This window comes from Bacillus rossius, chromosome 15 (genome assembly GCF_032445375.1).
Source record: "Bacillus rossius redtenbacheri isolate Brsri chromosome 15, Brsri_v3, whole genome shotgun sequence".
Taxonomy (NCBI): Eukaryota; Metazoa; Arthropoda; class Insecta; order Phasmatodea; family Bacillidae; genus Bacillus; species Bacillus rossius.
The window spans coordinates 40,533,925-40,553,575 of NC_086342.1; the positions used below are offsets into that span (position 1 = coordinate 40,533,925).

The window sequence follows — 19,651 nt, forward strand, 5'->3', positions numbered from 1 at the left end:
CGCCAGAGACGGCCGAACAAGGACTTGGACTCACTCAGGGCCTTCTTCTTGAGGATCTGCTGGGTGCGGGCGGTGGTCCCCGCGGGCATGGTGACCTTGTAGCCGCCCTCGTGCTCCGGCAGGACGCGCCTCGCCTTCTTCGCGGGGAGCTCCTCCCCCGAGTGCTTCCTCTTGGCCACGGCGCCCGCGTCGGGCCCGGAGCTCCTCGCCGGCTTCTCCGCGGGGCCGGCGCCTGCGGGCACTCGCCACGCTCGTGTCTCCGCTTCCTCACCGGCACTTACGTATCAGCGCCGCCGCAGCCGCCTCTAGTTATTGTGGACCGTCTGTCGGGTTCAGTGGCGTAGCCAGGATTTGTGTATGGGGGGTGTTAAGAAGCATGCCCCCCCCCCACCCCGTATTAAAGCTGGGGGTCCAGGGGTCCTCCCCCGGGAAAATTTGGATTTTAAGGTGTAAAATGGTGCTATTTTAGCAGTTTTCGGTACTTAAATTTAAATATTGTAATATTAAAAATTTTATTAATTTTAATATGAAATTTGTTTGAGTGATGAATAAGAAATTAATTAAAGATTTGGTGCTAAGGGGGGGGGGGGGGGGGGTTGAACCCCTAAAACACCCACTCTGGCTACGCCCCTGGTTGGGTTGGTATAGCAACATTCAAAATACTGTGAAATCATGTGAACTTTTGGTTGGGTACGGATAGCCACATCTTTAATTGGTAATTCCTCAGCAACCATAATAAATATTTTACAGTTTTTTTTAATGTAGCTGTACTAACCCAACCAACCTCCACAATATTTAAAGGTAGCTGTGGTAGCGTTAATATGTAAGTACAGGTACTTTTATTTAAGGGTGTATGTCCCGTTCCAGGTCATGCTTTTAGATTTGGGTCATTCCATATGAAATCAACCAGAGGCCTTAACCTCTACACCTTAGATTTTCATGTTTTTTTGTACATTGGTAATATCAACTAAATACATTATAAATCTATTTTTTCTAAAAAAAAATTTTGAGTAGTTTTTTTTTGTATAAATTTTTGAAAATTGCAAAAATAGCCAATTTTAGCAATGTTTTATATCACTCAAATACTTGTAGGTTTCCAACTAATGGTGCTAGAAGGCTGTTTGACAGCTCATTTTAAAGGTCATTAAATGGGCTTCAAATTGATATGTAACATGACCAACTTTGGAAAAAAAGATAATTTTTATTTGTTTTCAAAATTTTTAATATTGAATTTCTAAAAAACACCATTTTCAATTTTTTTTTAAAACAAGTATGTTATTCCTACATATATTGGTTAGATTTGTGCCAAATTTCAAGGTGGAGAATCAATGGGATCATGAGTAAATAAAAATGAGAAGTTTAGTAGATGCTTAAGGGGGGCATGGTAGATAAATAAATGCTTTAAGCGTCAGTTGGACGTTATGGGTTTTTGGAAGACAACAATGATAAACTGCAAAACAAAATCCTACATAATGTTATTTGCCAACTTTATTAGCAGACGTCCTAAAAAGACAATTCTCGAGCGTTGTTTCTTCCGCAGCAATTAAATGTTCGAAATTACCAAGGCAGAAGTTTTGGCTTCAAGTAATCTTCAGTTTTTAATTAATGCATTTAGCTCTGGTTTAGATACCATGCCGCCTTAAGAAATAGTTGCAGCAAGGAAGAGTAGCATAATTTTACATAAAATTTTGACTTAGTAAAGTATTCAAGTTTTATTTTTATAGACAAATTTTTTTTACAAATTATAAAACACGGATAACAAATCTTACCTTACATTCATCCAGTGTTCTTTGATTAAAAATTTGTTCAATTTGATAATACAAAGCACGTGATCTTGCTGAACAGATGTAGCCTAAGTTAAAAGCACATGATCTTGCTGAAAGGATAGCCTAAGTTATAACTGACAAAACATGTTACTGTGAAATACGATAACTTTTGGTGGCTTGCATGTATATTGGCAAAAAATAATGATAATAATGAAGTTAAAGTCAGTTTTTTACATCCCAAAGGACCTGCTGCTTCCTTTTTTTATCCAACACCAAGAACCGATATACTAGACATTAGAACTGAAGATCTTCTTAAAAAGGTTGAACCTTGTACAGCAACTGGGAGAACTTTTACACTCACTAAAGAAGAGATTGTAGAGACATCACACCTGCTTGAACGAAGTATGCCACAACCTAAGTGAAAACTGTAAATAATTAAATATATACTGAACAGATTTTTTTCATGAGCAATTATATGTTTTGTCAGTTATAACATCCTTTCAGCAAGATTATGTGCTTTTAACTTAGGCTACATCTGTTCAGCAAGATCACGTGCTTTGTATTATCAAATTGAACAAATGTTTAATCAAAGAACACTGGATGAATGTAAGGTAAGATTTGTTATCCGTGTTTTATAATTTGTAAAAAAAATTTAGTCTATAACAATAAAATTTGAATACTTTACTAAGTCAAAATTTTATGTAAAATTATGCTACTCTTCCTTGCTGCAACTATTTCTTAAGGCGGCATGGTATCTAAACCAGAGCTAAATGGATTAATTAAAAACTGAAGATTACTTGAAGCCAAAACTTCTGCCTTGGTAATTTCGAACATTTAATTGCTGCGGAAGAAACAATGCTCGAGAATTGTCTTTTTGGGACGTCTGCTAATAAAGTTGGCAAATAACATTATGTAGGATTTTGTTTTGCAGTTTTTCAATGTTGTCTTCCAAAAACCCATAACGTCCAACTGACGCTTAAAGCATTTATTTATCTACCATGCCCCCCTTAAGCATCTACTAAACTTCTCATCATTATTTACTCATGATCCCATTGATTCTCCACCTTGAAATTTGGCACAAATCTAACCAATATATGTAGGAATAACATACTTTTTTTTAAAAAAAAATCGAAAATGGTGTTTTTTAGAAATTCAATATTAAAAATTTTGAAAACAAATAAAAATTATCTTTTTTTCCAAAGTTGGTCATGTTACATATCAATTTGAAGCCCATTCAATGACCTTTAAAATGAGCTGTCAAACAGCCTTCTAGCACCATTAGTTGGAAACCTACAAGTATTTGAGTGATCCAAAACATTGCTAAAAATGGCTATTTTTGCAATTTTCAAAAATTTATACAAAAAAAACTACTCAGAATTTTTTTTTAGAAAAAATAGATTTATAATGTATTTAGTTGATATTACCAATATACAAAAAATCATATAAATCTGAAACATGAAGTTTCTAAATTAATTTTTCTTTGGTTGATTTGATATGGAATGACTCATTTATATTAATCACTGATCAACTTTTAGACATTTTCAATCGTTTAACTTTCACGAAATGAAAAATATATATAGTTGCATACTTTTTGCATAATTTGCTGCCAAAGTTACATTTTTAACCTTTATGGGTTGTACAAATGAGAATTTAATTTATTGCAGAGCTGAAACTTTAGGATTAACTGCAATGCCACTGCCTACTTCAAGAAATGGTTTGCATTTCTATCACAAAAACTCATTTCATGTTTCTTGGCTGTCAAGATCATAAAAATTTTGAGAATTTTGAAATGTCAGGTAAAATTAATTAATATTTTCTGAAAGAAATGCAAACCATTTCTTGAAGTAGCCAGTGGCATTGCAGTTAATCCTAAAATGTTTCAGTTCTGCAATAAATTCAATTCTCCTTATTTGTACAACCCAAAAAGGTTAAAAATGTAACTTTGGCAGCTAATTATGCAAAAAGTATGCAACTATATATATTTTTCATTTCGTGAAAGTTAAACGATTGAAAATGTCTAAAAGTTGATCAGTGATTAATATAAATCTAAAATCATTACCTGGAACGGGACATACGCCCTTAAGAGATATTTTTCAAATTTTTAACTCGACACCTCCTTTGCATTTGTTGTTCCGTCACAAATATTTTCAACACACATTTACTTAATGTAATGTAGTGGCAGTATGAAGTTGCATAAGATTTTCCTGATTAAATTAAACTATGTCAATATCTGTTGGAAATATTTATGACACAACAAATGCAAGGAGGTATTGAATTGAAAAATTAAAGAGAGTCCTTGAATAAAATAAGTGACAAAAAATTTAAAAATAAAACAACATGCGAGACAAAAAGCCTTAACAGTTTATAATACTATTTAAATCCCAATTTGCCATCTAAAATCTCATGTGCCAGTTCTTTGAATTATGTAAAATTGCTGTATACAACATTCTTCAAGCAACTATGGAACCAGACTTGACCCAGGATTGGAACAGGAAGTTAAAAATGACAAAATTTGTTTTGACATAGATTTTTCCAAAGGATTCAAGATATTTTTTTAGAATTTTCAAGAACTATTCAAAAGTACATAAGTATTTTCTAAAGAACCAAATGAATATATAAACATAACATATTTATGCATTTTTTTTTTCAATTAAAGCCATTTACATAAAGCATTCAAGTCACTAGACAATGATATTTTCATAGTAAAAAAATTGCAAAAATCAGTTATAGAATAAATACATTTTCATGGTGTCCACACAAAACTGTAGAAAATTTTCCTGACTTTTCCATAGCCTAAATTATAAATTTCCCTGAAAACCTTTAAAAATAATTTTGATATTTTCTGAGAAAAATACAAACCAGCCCCCACCATCCCTATGGCTGCACTAATTCACACAGAACCTCACACGTGGCATTTTACAGTGTGTGTGACCACGCACTAAACACACCACCTGGGTGATGTCATAACCGAGCATGATGTCCCCCCTTTACATTACAATCACTGAGAAATTTCCATGACTTTTGGACTGTAAATTCACTGACTTTCCGTGGCATAGCCAGGATTTGTGTATGGGGGGATGTTAAGAAGCATGGCCCTCCCCAGTATTAAAGCAGGGGGGGGGGGGGGGGTCCTCCCCCGGGATAATTTGGATTTTAAGGTGTAAAATAGTGCTATTTTAGCAGTTTTCGGTACTTAAAGTTAAATATTGTAATGGTAAAATTTTTATTAATTTTTAATATGAAATTGGAGTGATTAATAAGAAATTAATTAAAGATTTGGTGCTAATAGGGGGGGGGGGGGGGGTGTTTGAACCCCCTGGCTACGCCCCTGCTGACTTTCCCTGACCAATATCAACTTCGCTTATTTCTCCCCGACTTCCCAGAATGTGGACACCTTGATTGTAGGTGGTATAAACAATGATTGTGAATGCTCAGAACTCTGTGGTTTCGCTGTGTTTTTAAAACATATGTATGTTTAAAGAAAATACCCTTACCCAATTACAAGGCGACCTTTATCCTTCATCGCTAAAAGGTCCCCCTGGCTGGGATTTACTATACTACAAAGTTAAGGACTTTCAAAGACAAAAACAAAGCTGAAATTTGGTTGTTTTAAACAATGCAAAAATTAACTACATTTACCAAATGATTAGTTGTGAAGACACATCAACTATAACAACTGAATACTCAATAACTAGTTTCATTTTTATTACCAGTCTTGATAAAAATCTAGCACATTAGTTGAAGACGATTTACTGAGTATGCTCCTAACGTAGGTGTCATATTCTAGTTTTAATTCATTCACTGTTGCAAAACAAATAAAATTTTTAAAAAAAATACGTACAGAAAAAATAACCACCAGTCTATGCCAGTTACAATAAAAATGATACTTCTATACTAATTTATTTTCAAGGTATTCACCTTTCACCCTCACTTACCGTTGGAAGATCTGGTCTCACGGTGAGATGAACTTTTGACACGATCAGATAAGGATGGACTTTCACGTACATCTGAAATGTGAATGAATATATATATATATATATATATATATATATATATATATATATATATATATATATATATATATATATATATATATATTAGTTCTGTGTTAATTAACAATTTCTGAACATTTATTTATTTAGTTGTAACATGCCTACCTACGGCAAGAATGCCTTATATCTTATATGGTAGGCATAAAACATATATACAAATAAAATTACAATAAAAAGAATAACAAAACCTACATATGAATAAACACACAGGATAAAAAAAAATCCAAACAAAGGACACAAACAGACAACACAAAAACAAGAACAGGACAATATAAAATATTATAAAGTAAATACACAATGATTTAAACATGGATTATATAATATAATGAACGAAGGTAAAGAATTACTGTAATCTATTATTTTCTATACAGTTAATTAATTAATTATTAAATAAGGGAATTAAGCTATTGAATTTCTAGAAGACAACTACAACTAAGTTTATTATCATAGGAGTTACTTTGAAATAGTGCCTCTAGCATAGGTAGCTCTTCTTGACGAGAAAGAACCAAAAAGGGAGTGTACGTCTACAATGTTAGTGAAATTTTTAGTTTTACTTATAATTTTGATTAATTTAATTTGTACTTTCTCAAGTGTATCACTATCAGCTTTATTTATGATGTTTCAAATGATAGAGCCATAATCTAGTTTAGATCTAACAACGAATAAATAAAGACTGAGAACAAAATCAATATTAGATACATTAGATTTAATATATTTAATGAGAGCAAGAGTTCTGTTCGAATTGGATAAGGCAAGTTGAATATGATAATGTAAAAGTGATTTAGAGTCGAACTCGAAACCTAAATCTTTAATATATTAGAAAGATATTTTTCTAGTGTAAGTTGTGGTAGTTAGTTGTTTCATTGTAGTTCATTAAAACTACGTTACATCACAAATTACAAATGCACTTCATCCTGGAGGCTGATTTCACTAACAGTCTCACGGCAAAGGCTGTTCTGTGATCTGATAACCTTATAATTTGGCAAGATGGCGGCAACAAAAACAGTAGAGCTCGATTAACTTGAGATTCCATATTATTCAAGCTGATCTAATACACCATTATCGGTAAAGACTGTTGAAACATTTACTTGAGGACCTAAGATAATCATCAAACTGTTGTCAAAAGCCTAAAGAGAATTAACCTCAAAGACGGCATTCACTGGTTGGATAAATCATGGAGTATCGTGAAATAATCTACACCGAAATTACGTTGGAAAAATATCACCCCTAAAAAGATACCACTGGGACAAAAGAAAATCAAGACTGTTTTCTTATTATAACTGTTTTATCCAAAATTTTGCTTATCCAAGGTTACCCTGGTCTACATTAACTCGGTATGCTTGAGTATGTTGCTATCATGGACAATGATAACTGCAGTACAGAATGAGCTGAACTAACTTCCACGAGAGGTGTAACCTTCAACCACAGACTAAGGAAAAAATATAGACCAATTTTTATCTTCCGCCCATAAGGCCAGCATTGGCTTACGAGAGGCCAAGAGGCTGTTAAACTCAGCCAATGTAAACAATGATATGCACATTTGTTTGCAACACATGTGTATGCCAACCTGCATGCAGTAGGTGCACACACACACATTCATGAGCATGTACACACACATGCACCCACACAACCACCTTACACACATATAGATAATTATTTAAATATATAATTATAGAATTATTAAATCTTTATCCATCTGGATTGGATTATGTATTTATTAAAAACTGTTACTGTTCAAAATTAAATTGTAAGTTCATTCTTGATAATACTGGCATTAGAATTCCCCAATTTTACAGCCTTTTAACCATCTACCCTATGTACATACCATAAAAAGAATGATATATTTTTTGTCTCATTTCTAATTTCAATAAAATTGATAGTTATATTTTAAACTTTATTTGTTTGTTTGTATTTTGTTTGTATTGTTTATATGTTGTCCTTGTATATATGTGTCGTGCCACCGCTAAAGCCCTCGGCTGTTGGTGGGCATGTTACAACATTAATAAATAAATAATAAATAAATATTAAATTATTTAAAATTTAAAAAAAATTTAATAACTTAATATATTACATTAAAAACTTATTATATCATAAATGATTATATTAAATAATAATGTATTTAATACAATTAAATACATAGTTGTATTTCTCATTCATTACCCATCTTGACTTTATCCTGCAGTTTGTCCAGCCCCACACAGCACACAGAACCAACCTTACAGCCTACGTCATACAACGACCACCTTGATGTGACCTAATTAGAGAGACGACGTATGTTTCCATCGGCCATAACCTTGCGACTGGCCTCCCATCAACGTGATCCACATCCAAGAGTCAGTGGATCTGGATTGGAAACAGCGGCTTTGCTGAGAAACCACCACTGTCGTTCATCTGCCACTAACTCGGACCGCAACGACAGCTACACGGTCATGCTTCATGCCGACCCTACATCAGGCAAAACACCATGTGGGCATGCTACTCTTCAGAAGCGAAACTTCTTTGCCCCCCCCCCCCCCCCCCCCCACCATTACAACCCCTCAAACATCAAATTCCCGCACGTCCTAACAAGACAAAGGAGAGACTTATTTTTTATACTTGTGTTCCCCTTTCCTCCATTGTATATAAGTTTTTTACCAACCACGGTGGCAAGCTACTCTTTGTCAGTTCCATCCATAAAAACTAACACACAGTTTACCGCAATGCTGGAGGAATGTACAAGATGCAGTGATGACTGCAGTTTCGTCACAGTATGCTATATGTAGTTAAAAGCATGGGAAATCTCATTCAAAAACAATAATGATTGGACACAGTTGCATCATGAAGACCTGTCAAGATAGATACGTTAGTTGTGTGGGTGTCAGTTCACGGGACATTCACAAAGAAAGGGAGGGGACACCATCAACACTGCCATATGGCCTCTCGCACGTGCACACATGAACACACTCTTGCTCTCTCTCTCTCTGGCTGGCTTATTTTTATATTTTCCTCTCCTCTCCAACACAGCACAGCAGACGCGTCACCTGTCAGTGCCGGTCAGGTGGTGGACACAGCACATGTACAATAACTGCGCTGTTTTACAGAACTTCACGACCGCCGAGATATTTTAATTAAAAAATTTATACTTACTCATGGAAAACCAACACAGGTTTAGATATTCACGCACATATCCAACCACACAATACAATATTATATTTTTCAAACCAAAATTTGCATATGGATCAGAGTACATTTTTTTAAAGGCAAAAAATATGTGACCTGTACAGGGGTAAATATGGTACAATCGCCCCACGATGTTTGTCAGATTGTGAAAAGAGACACCAGCACCCAGCCAATGCTGCAGTACGACATACTCCATGACGTAACACAACAGACGGGTCCGGCAGGAAGACGAGAGGGACTGCTCACCTGCGGCACGGCCGGGAGAGCCCTCCGCCGCGGGGCCGGACCGCCGCGCTCTGTGCTCCTGCGCGCGGGACACGGCTGCAACACCACCACACGCGCCGCGCTTCAGCCGCCTGCCTCGCCTGCCAGCACCCACGAGGCGTGACACCCGGTCCTCGGGCTACCTCACTCTGGTCTGGCACTTCTGCAGCCACGGCCATTCTCAATTCCCACCAATATTGCTCAGCTATTGAATGTGAATATAGGTAGTTGTTTAAGGAATACCCCTCTCCCCCCCCCCCCCTTCTCATTCTATATATATTATAGAGGTAGAACGGTATGTTAAAACAAGTAGTAAAAAGATGTAGAAATTTAAAAAAATCGTTACAGAAATTAACCCGATAAATTTGAAATGCAACCCAATGGAAAACATGACAAACTGTACAGAAATGAACTGATAGCAACAATCCCTACTAATATTATAAACGTGAAAGTGTATCTGTCCGTTTGTCCTTCTTTCACGTAGTAACAGAGCAATGAATGAACATTATTTTTTTTCCATGTAGTTAGTTTATGGGCCGGAGAGTAACATAGGCTGCATATAATTATGAAATTCCATCCCTAAGGGTGTAAAAAAAGGGGTAAATTCAGTTTCATAATAGAAAATCATAGGAGTTAGGTCACAGACGCACAAACAGTGAGTTTGTGTCGTTTCTCCATGTCCGCCACAGGCAACTTCCTATCATTCTTGGTGAAACACATCCGCTTAGTGAAGCTCGCGGCTGCTAGCCAACTAAAGGTTCTAATAACAGTTTAGTTTATAACTTCATCAATAGATGGCGTTGCTTTGAATTTGTAACGTGCTATCGTTTGGTGCGTCCATCATGTCTTGCCTAGGGATTACCTGCCTTCCCACAAAATGAAACTGAAGATTGGCATCACAGTTTTGCTGATGCGTAGTCTTGATGCACCGAGATTGTGCAATCAATGGGACTTCAAAATCAAAATTTCCCATTTTTCAAATGTATGTCCTACAGACTCGCAACTTGGTAGTGATGTTCCTAATATTATGACGTGTTTAGCTGGACTAGTTCACACAGAACATGGGATACGCCATTTTACAGTGTGTGTGTGTGTGACCACGAAATAAACACACCATTCGGAAAAAAATATATATATTAAAATCTGGGTGATGGCATACTGAAACATGGCATTTGGCCCTCAAATTACTATCACTGAGGAATTTCCATGACTTTTACATGTTTTAAAGTACCGTATTTACTCGTGTATAGCGCGCCCTCGTGTATAGTGCGCACCACGATTTTTGCAACTAATTCCAAAGAAAAAAAAATGAAATTTTTTTTTCCCATAAATAAATTTTACTAACATTTTGTGGTACCTGATTATTTAAATTGATGTGTGGTGATGCGTCAGGAAAATACATCAACTCTGCTGTCTAAACGGAAGATAATGAAGCGCTATATCGTCACAACTGGTACGTGGAAGGAAGGAAGGGAGGGAGGCGTGCCGCGCTACGTTGCTAAGCTGGCGCGGAGAACTAGATGACTCACCGGTCGCTGCTGGGAAGAGGAATGGAGGAAGCGAAGAAGGTGGCCGGGGGGGGGGGGGGGGGGGGAGGGAACTGGTGACAACATTCTCTCTTTCTCTCTCTCTTTTTACTAGCTTCTGAGCTGGCTTTCTGTAAAGGGGGGAGGTCTAAAAATAAACAAGAGACCATGATGTGCGAGCTTGCGCGCGCGCTTGCGTGTGTGTATGTGAAACAGAGGCCTTGTTGCTTGTGCGTATGTGTGGGGGCTGGCCAGAAACGTCACCCGTCACTTAACGACTTCCACTCCTCCCCGCCCCCCCCCCCACCAAACTTTTTTTTTCCGTGTATAGCGCGCATCCTTATTTTTTTCCTTTACTTGAGGGGGAAAAAGGGCGCGCTATACACGAGTATATACGGTACATGCTCTGACTTTCCCCTGACCAATTTCAATTTGCCTGACTTTCCAAAATGTGAGCGCTTTGTACAAAGACCTGTCTCTGCCACTTTAGATGAACGCTCAGCGGGTGAGCGATTGATCGACAGCTACTAAAGACCTTGATGCAGGTCGTCGTATCGAAAACCTTTTAAAGAACACCCTAGTTACCAAGATCAACTAATTTTGCTCTTGACCTACAGGTACACAGCCATTTGTCCACATTAAAGAAATATCCTTGTTGAGTACCAATTTTCAAGTCACTTCATAAGCTTTTTTAAGGAAATAGTTTCCTAAATTATTTTGCACATATAGGTATATCTTGAATTTTTTTCTTCCATTAAATGGAATTCATAGCATGATTATGGTTTATTATTTCTAATAAACTCTTTTGTCAATTTAATAAGTGTTTGTTTTATGGTTACAAAAAACATTTAGGATGTATTTATATTTCAAAATTAGCATTAACTGAAAAAACATATTTATGTGGCATGTAGAGTTTTGAAATACCCATTTGTAGTCTTTGCCTTAAAAATGTTTATTTTTAGGATTTCACTTTATCTCACCAAAATTTTTTTCACTTTTTCGTTTTCCTGAAAAACTTGAGTTTTCAATAACAATGTTGAACTTTAGTTTATAAGTATTTTAAACATTAACTTCAGTTGAAACAGAAAAATTGTAACGAAATAACTTAACAGTTATTTTTAACATGTGTATGTTCTAGAAAATGTCAATTTCACACAGTAATTTTTAATTGGAATAAATAATGCACAACAATCAATAGTTTTTATAACTCATTCCTTAAGTATACAACAGGTTTAATGAGAACCATGGCTTGGCTTGGAACGTGGCTCTCAGAAGTGTTACTTGAGGCTGTTGGGCAAGACGTAAACCTAGCAGGTGACGCCACACCGCAGAGGCGTAGACGTGTCAGTAACACACTCACGGCTGCTTCTCCTTCCAGACGACACCTTGGTGGGTCGCACGGTGGCCGTCTGCACGCTGCTGCTCGACTGGCCGATGACCTTCTCCAGTATCTCCTGAAACAATCGAGAGCACTTCCGTCATCTCCCTGCAGTTTCATTTACACGCCTGCCAGCAGAATACATACTTTCGGGGCAGACGCAAACACAAAATGGATAAACAGGGTAGTCAGTGGGCCCTGCAATCAGGGTAGCCACCACATCCAGGTAGGACTCTACAACAAGTAGCTGCTACACACAATGTGGGCACCACCAACATGTAGGCACCACCCCTTAGACAGACACCATCCACTAGGACAATACAAGACCACCACATAAGGTGACTACTTAGATACAAAAAAAAATACATATACACACCATAACAATGAAAAAGTTATGAACAACAATAGCAGTGTTGTTGATGCTATTCCAAATTATCAACCCCTATTCAAGTTTAGAAATAACTACAGCTGTATAGAGAGAAAGGTTGGAATCAAGATTTGTGCACAGGACTGTACCTCTGTGGTCTTCAGCTCTGCGAGTCAACTATAAGGAATTAAGATTCATTGTCACAGTGAGTACATAATTATTATTCTGGTGTTCAGCTTTATGCATTGCTGTGGACCAAAACCAAAACATGTACATGGTTGGTATTTAAATCATCCTTCTGTGAGTATCACAGGATATAATATAATTATATATTGTTGAAGGGGGTGACTGGAAACTGTCTGCCCAAATAATCGTTATGTATGATAAATTTAACTTATTTTTTAAAAATATTATTAAGTTAATGTTATTTACAAATATAATTTAGAGTGGTTTTTGTTGAAGAATTTGTATTTAAGTGGACTGTTTCTATTCACTCTACCGTTTTTACTCATCCTGTTTAAGATACTGTCACATCATACTGTTATCATTTTCCTGAAGTCTAAATTTCCAATACAGTACGCAGCATGGCTCCAAACATATGCAACTGTCGGAATGTTATGGGCCTGTGTAGGCCTTTAGAGTTCCTAAACCAAATTATTACAATTTGGTTAAAACTAAAAGTAATTGATAAGTAAGACACCAAACTGTCAAAAAAAAAGACTTAGAAACACAGTTACCTGCAGAATTATGATATATAACAAAATAAGGCGTTCACTTCTGTTCGAACGAATGATTTATGGGCTTAACGTCAGGTTAAGATTGAGGTCATCAGATATGTTGTATTAGAATGTAACATTGACCGAATGAGTGGGTGGTGGAAAATAGTGCTCCTCAAGATATCCTACCAGCTCACGGCAACACATGCCTGTTTCACAAATGCGGAAAATAAAATCCCAGTTCACTCTCTTCTGCAAACTGAACCTGGATTCCCTTGCATCTCTCACCCCCGCATTCCTTCATTCAGCCCATTCCCCTCCCTCCTTGCCCTCCTTGTCCCGGGTGAAGGGCGAGAAGTCTACACGTAACCCAATAAACACATGCAATACCCTTATTACCTCCTCGTACACTTCCTTCGCGTGTCGCAAGATGGCTATTATGTCTCCCATGCACGTCACGCCCATGTCGCGAAGGATGTCTTTGGTGAGATCTTTTATCATGTCTCGCTTGATGCGGTTCTCTGCAAACTTGTTGGCGTAGGAGGCCGACACACTCTCGGGAATGCCGGCGTTCGTAAAGAACTTCAACCACATCCCTGGAACAATACAGGCGGTTGGTTACAGCAAAGACTCATGCTCTAGATTCTGCAGGCCCTGTTCTCTTAGATTCTACACCTTGTTCTACTGTATGAAGCTCTGAAAACGAAAGATGCTGCCAAAGTACAGTAAAAGCTTTTTTGTTAACCTCTACTGAATTTCGAAACACTTATAAGTACTAAGATCTATGAAGAAAAGGAAAAATGTGTGGTTAGATGTATAACAAAATAATAAATGTAAATGAAAAAATTTAAAAAATGGTTGAAACTTAAAATCTTGATATTAAAAAGGAATGCAGAAATTGTGTGTGTGTGATGTGTGTGTGTGTGTGTGTGTGTATGAGTCAGGTCACAGTATATGTTTTGTCACAGAACGGCATGATAACAGCTCAATCATAATAATTACCCGAGTATTATAAATATTAGTTAGGAAAATGTTTTGAAAAAAATGTTAATTGATAGAATGGTTTGACATCAGGTTTGCTTTTTAATATATGTAGGATTAATTTATAAAAATGATAATATGTAACATCACGGAAGGACAGGAAAAAGACATACTGTTCGCTATTCAATGTGAAATTACATTTTTTACCTCTGAATAGAACACTAATTTAACATATTCCAGGTATGTACATCATTTTACATACAAATAAGTTTTTATGTTTTCATTTAATAAATATTAGTTATGAAAACACTTCAAGTCAAGGGCTTAATAAATTGTTAATATTACATAGCAAAATGAACAAACAAATGTTAGAAGCAAATTAAGCTTCATTTACATCAGTATGAGAGTTAAACTTGTAAATAACACTATCACTACCAATACAACATTCCATTAGTGGATCAGGGAGTACAAGCAACACATCACTTCTTGAAACTGTAAATATATCACTTTCATCATATTCCTTTGTTGTCTATTGCCTTCAACCCCATTACTCGAAAATCACTTGGAGACAATAATTCTTTAATTATACACCAGTAACAAAAAATGGAGCTCTTCCCAAAAATGACTTTGCGTAGCACAAATTTTCCTTGACTTAGTTTAGAGCCTTCAACTTCCAAACTAATATTTTATTGTGAAGATGTCTCTGTAGAGTTTTTGTAGTTTCCTGGTACTACAGTGTTAACTAACATTCTTAATAATATCACAACATACACACCATTACTCTCACGTCCAGAAAACCCTGAGTTTATTAACAGCAGAACACTGTTGCCATTTTCAGCCGATGGAGTTCGAGCACTGGAAGACAACTTTCCAAACGATGCTGTAGCTTGAATGCAATATCTGGTATTTGAGTTTCAATTTACAATTTAATGATATAAATTGTTTTGTTATTTTGTTTAATAAAGTGTTTACAAGTCACAAAACACTAATTACTTTGTAAACCTATGTATCTCAAGATTAGGTAGTATACAATTACTCAGACAGAATTAAATATTATGATTGACTTCACATGAATTCTGTGGAATTATCAAAGTTAACTCATACATGAACTGGGTTTTTTGCCAAGGGCTAAAATAAATGTCAAAACAAATTCAAGTTATTTTAATATGTTAATATTTTAATATGATTGGACATTTCCTTACAAGACAAAAACGGTTCTTCCATGACAGTAATTTTTTTTTTCCAATAAAAATGTTAGCCACTAACTAATCAGATAAATTTTAATTGTACTTACCTTGTCATTATCATGTCATACCTTGATAATTATCAGTATTTTCTCTTAAAAAAAACCTTGAAATGGTTACGTAATCTTGTTATATTTATTTATACTTACATGTTTTTTCCCCCTCTTGTACACTCATACAAAGTAACATAGGCCTACTATGAAATATTTGACAAAATGGAGATTGGAATTCAATAAATTATAAAAAACTGTTGTCCTTCCGTGACCAAATATATTATGATTTTTAAGTTAGAGCAAGTGTATCAAACCAACGGTTTTGCTAAGTCCTTAATGCAATTTGTCTACAATAAGTTTAAAGCCTGATGTACCAATTTTTAATATTTTTCCTGAAGTAATATATAATATTAAAATATGCAACTATGTCCCAATTTATTGTGGCCCGACCCATATACATACATTTTTTGAGTCACTTTCCATTTTGGAATTTTAATTTCTACTTTTTTGAAAGAGAAAAATAACTTTCTTTCAAAATTTCTTACGGAATTCCTAATTAAATGTCATTTAAGCTGGACTCTCAATGATACGTCTCACCTGTCCGTCAATCACGTGACTTGCAGCCAATCAAATGGCCCAGAAAATTCCATCTGTCCATTCATCAAAACCTTACGAGTTTTAACTTTAGACAGATGAAATAACCTCTAAAATGTTAGCAAAATACCTATATTTGACAACCTTTACTATCTTAAAAGGTTATTAAGTGTATTTGTTTGGCCGCTTCCTTTAAAATTTTTAACTTATGTTTTATTTAACATATTATTACTAAATTTGATGTTTGATACAAAAACTTTTTCTACACATAGAAGTGTAAGAAATTATGTATGTAAATCTGAAAATATATTAATAAATATTAGGGTAGAAAAAAAAGTTTAATGATTTACAGTTTCTTAAATGTAATGATTGTCAACCTATACAATATAAATTTTTACCACTAGGCCTTATAGTCAGTTGGCAGCATCAAAGCGGAAAAGCATTTGACAGATGTGTGAATCACTGAGAGTCCAACTTCATAGTATTTTTAATGTAGCTAACATATCCTAACTAATTTTAAGATGGTGAACTATTTGTAATATCACAACACTATTTTATAAAATTATTTTTATAAATGTCAGTAGCTAATAAAATTCAATTTCTAATTTTTTTTTTTTAATCGACCCTTCGCTTAATTATTACCTATAATACCTAGTACTTAAAATATAATGCCACTTACACATTTTAGGCCTATTTATGAAAGATATTGTAAAATAGGATAAAAATGGGTCAGTTGCAAAACGTAAAGATTGATACAACAGAGAGGAATGATAGTGTTAGACAGTAAATTCATAGAGAACAAATGCAAATTTTGTTCTACAAATAAACCACTGCTGATCGTAAAAAGGTTTCCAGAAGTTTAAAGCAGGCTTAAACTTTGGAAGTACTACATAATAGCTGCTACGTCATTTTTTTGAAAGACATAATTTAGTCATGAGAATTATGCAAGAAAAGAATATATTTGAATATATTGTAATAGACTTCTGATTAACAGTCAAATACACAACATTCTAGTGGTACACAACGAACTACATAGGTAAATATTTGTATGAAGTCATTGGAAATAAAACTTACTAACTATAGAAGAGGTCCGATAATACTACGAAAGTTTATGAAGGTCGTCAACTAGACACATCCGATACCACCAGAAACCACACGTTTTATATCTGCGGTTGAACGTGCAGAAGCAAGGTCCACATGACGTATTGCTCTCAACCATTGTGTATGAGACTATGGGGGATTGCTGTTTGCTGGCAACAGTAGCAAGCAGAGACAGAAGACGCTATTATCCGTCACCTATAAACAGACTGCCGAAGTTATAACCTATGAACTGTTTGTTACTACATGATTCAAAACACTACTTTAAATGAAATGTAAAAAAAAAAAAAATTACTTTCTTAATTCAATGACATTTGGGCAAACAACCAACAGAAAATATAAACAATATTTTCCTGCAACTGCAATACACCGTCATGTTGACAATGTGGGTAAATTATAAATGGTGGTGGCACCGTCCATTATAATGAAAGTTGAAAGTGTTTTCAGAGTAAATACAGGAACATCTCTAGTGTTATAAAATAATTGTATTTTCATAATTTTATTTTAATTTGTGAAAAAGCCGCAATGTGAGATATTTACCAAGAGTTAAATGCTAGAAGTTAGTTGCATCATTAATTTGCTCTAACTAAAATATTTACAATATTTTGTTAAGATTGCTTGTACAGATTCAAAACTCAACATAAAATTACAACATAGCAAATTACAAAATAATATTATTCATTAGTTAAGTAGTTAGTTTGTGACTTGAGATTATGATTGCTACAGAACCATGAAATAATTCAGATTTTACTTTCCATAGTTGGCATAGCCAAACTGAGAAATATATTCATGTTTGTAATTAAGTCCGGCTTACTAAAAGTTTATATTTAAAATATTGGTATCCATGTGAACCAAAGCAGATTATAAAATATAAAAAAAATTTAAGATAATTTTGAGTCCCCAATCACTTTTGAAATATTTAGCTTTATATCAAAAAATGGTTTTTAGATGAAACAAAAAAGTAAAAAGAATAATAATTTCAAAGGATTACAATACATAATTAAAGCATATGTAAATGTCAAATATAGTCTGATTAACGTACAACTTGCAATATTTAATTTTCATGAAAATTTCAACTTCTTTATTGTAGACATAAATGTACCTAAACTTAGAAAGTAATAAATACTAGTAAACGATGATAATATAATGTCTATGTTTGACTAAAAGTATTAGGTCAAAAAAAAAAATATTTAAAAAACTCACCACTTGAAACTGCGATTCTGCTTTCCATTTTTAGCTTAAGTTTATTCTTAGAGCAATTGATTCCACATCTGAATTAGACGTAAAATTATTTAATTAACAAGACTTTAAGTACTCTGGTCGCAAAACTAAATATCATAACATCCAGTAAGAATACTAACAAACATTAATAATACCATTTCTTTAATCAGACCAAGTTTTAGATATGAAAACAAATCGGAAAGTAGACAAAGTCATAGAACCAATATGGATATAGATCCTTCGAGCATATAATATATTATATCACAGTGCTTTTTCGTCTTTTGTTAAAAATAAGATCTTAATCAACTTGATATTTTGTGATTGCTGTGTTTACGGAAGATGGTAAACCTTGTTTATATAAATATGTTAATTAATGAATGTGCATTTCACATTTTGATTAAATGTGAGTAAAGTATGTGGACATTACGTTATTTAAGGCAGGCCACTGTAGCATAATCGGATGCACGCCAGCTTACGGTGCGAGGAACCCTTGGTTAAAATCCCGGGTAAAGCATGTGTTTGACATTAAATTTCAGATATTTGTTGAACATGAAATGATCTTAAGATTGCATTAGAGAATAATGACACTATGAGCGTGGGCTTCGTGCTGAACACCATCCACCCCCATCCGCCCCCCTTTTTAAAAAACCAAAACAAACTCATTTAAAAATTTACTTTAATTAATTCCGCCAATGAATTGTTTATATTTTGCAGCCAATGTTGAATTCATTATTATTATTTTTTATATAATTGTTGCTGAGTATGGCAGTACAAATTCCCTAGATGACCACCAGAGGTATCATTATGGATTTCTTTCAACACTTCAGCCACTAGACTCCTTGGAAGGAGTAGTTTTATGGTAACTACTTTTCCATTTTGACTCTCCCATGCCCTAATTAGCAGCCCATTCACCATCCTAAAGGAATCCTTCTTGCCCAGTAAGCTTTCACAGTTTCGGTCACTTCGGTCACAGTCTACCTTGCAAGGTCTTCGGGAAAGGGTATAGGCATTGCTGTAAATTCGGCTTTTCCTGTGTTCTATCCAACAATCATATTGATGTTTCTATTCAATCCACCTAGCAAGTTGTCCCTCGGGATTTTTGAACTGTAGTAGCCACTTAAGTGTGGCATGGCCAATGCACAAAAGAAACTTTCTCCCGTATAAATATTTGTAGAAATATAGCAGGGTCTTCACTCTAGCCAAGAGTTCTCGTCCTGTAACACAATAGTTGCATTCGGACGTAGACAAAAATTTGCTGAAGTATGCTATTGCTCATTCATTTCCATCTTGAA

General features: G+C 35.0%; 1 protein-coding gene across 1 annotated transcript in view; it reads right to left on the reverse strand.

Moving 5' to 3' along the window:
* Positions 1 to 18,592, reverse strand: part of LOC134539414 (uncharacterized protein C19orf47-like) — a 50,821-nt gene extending 32,229 nt beyond the window's left edge. The window contains exons 1-6 of the mRNA XM_063381437.1: positions 18,342 to 18,592; positions 13,628 to 13,824; positions 12,128 to 12,221; positions 9,224 to 9,298; positions 5,702 to 5,773; positions 35 to 232 (exon numbers count right to left, since the gene is read on the reverse strand). Of these exons, the coding sequence (XP_063237507.1) occupies positions 35 to 232; positions 5,702 to 5,773; positions 9,224 to 9,298; positions 12,128 to 12,221; positions 13,628 to 13,824; positions 18,342 to 18,369 (664 nt within the window). The 5' untranslated portion in view covers positions 18,370 to 18,592. The remainder of the gene's footprint in view (positions 1 to 34; positions 233 to 5,701; positions 5,774 to 9,223; positions 9,299 to 12,127; positions 12,222 to 13,627; positions 13,825 to 18,341) is intronic.
* Positions 18,593 to 19,651: the final 1,059 nt, after the last annotated feature.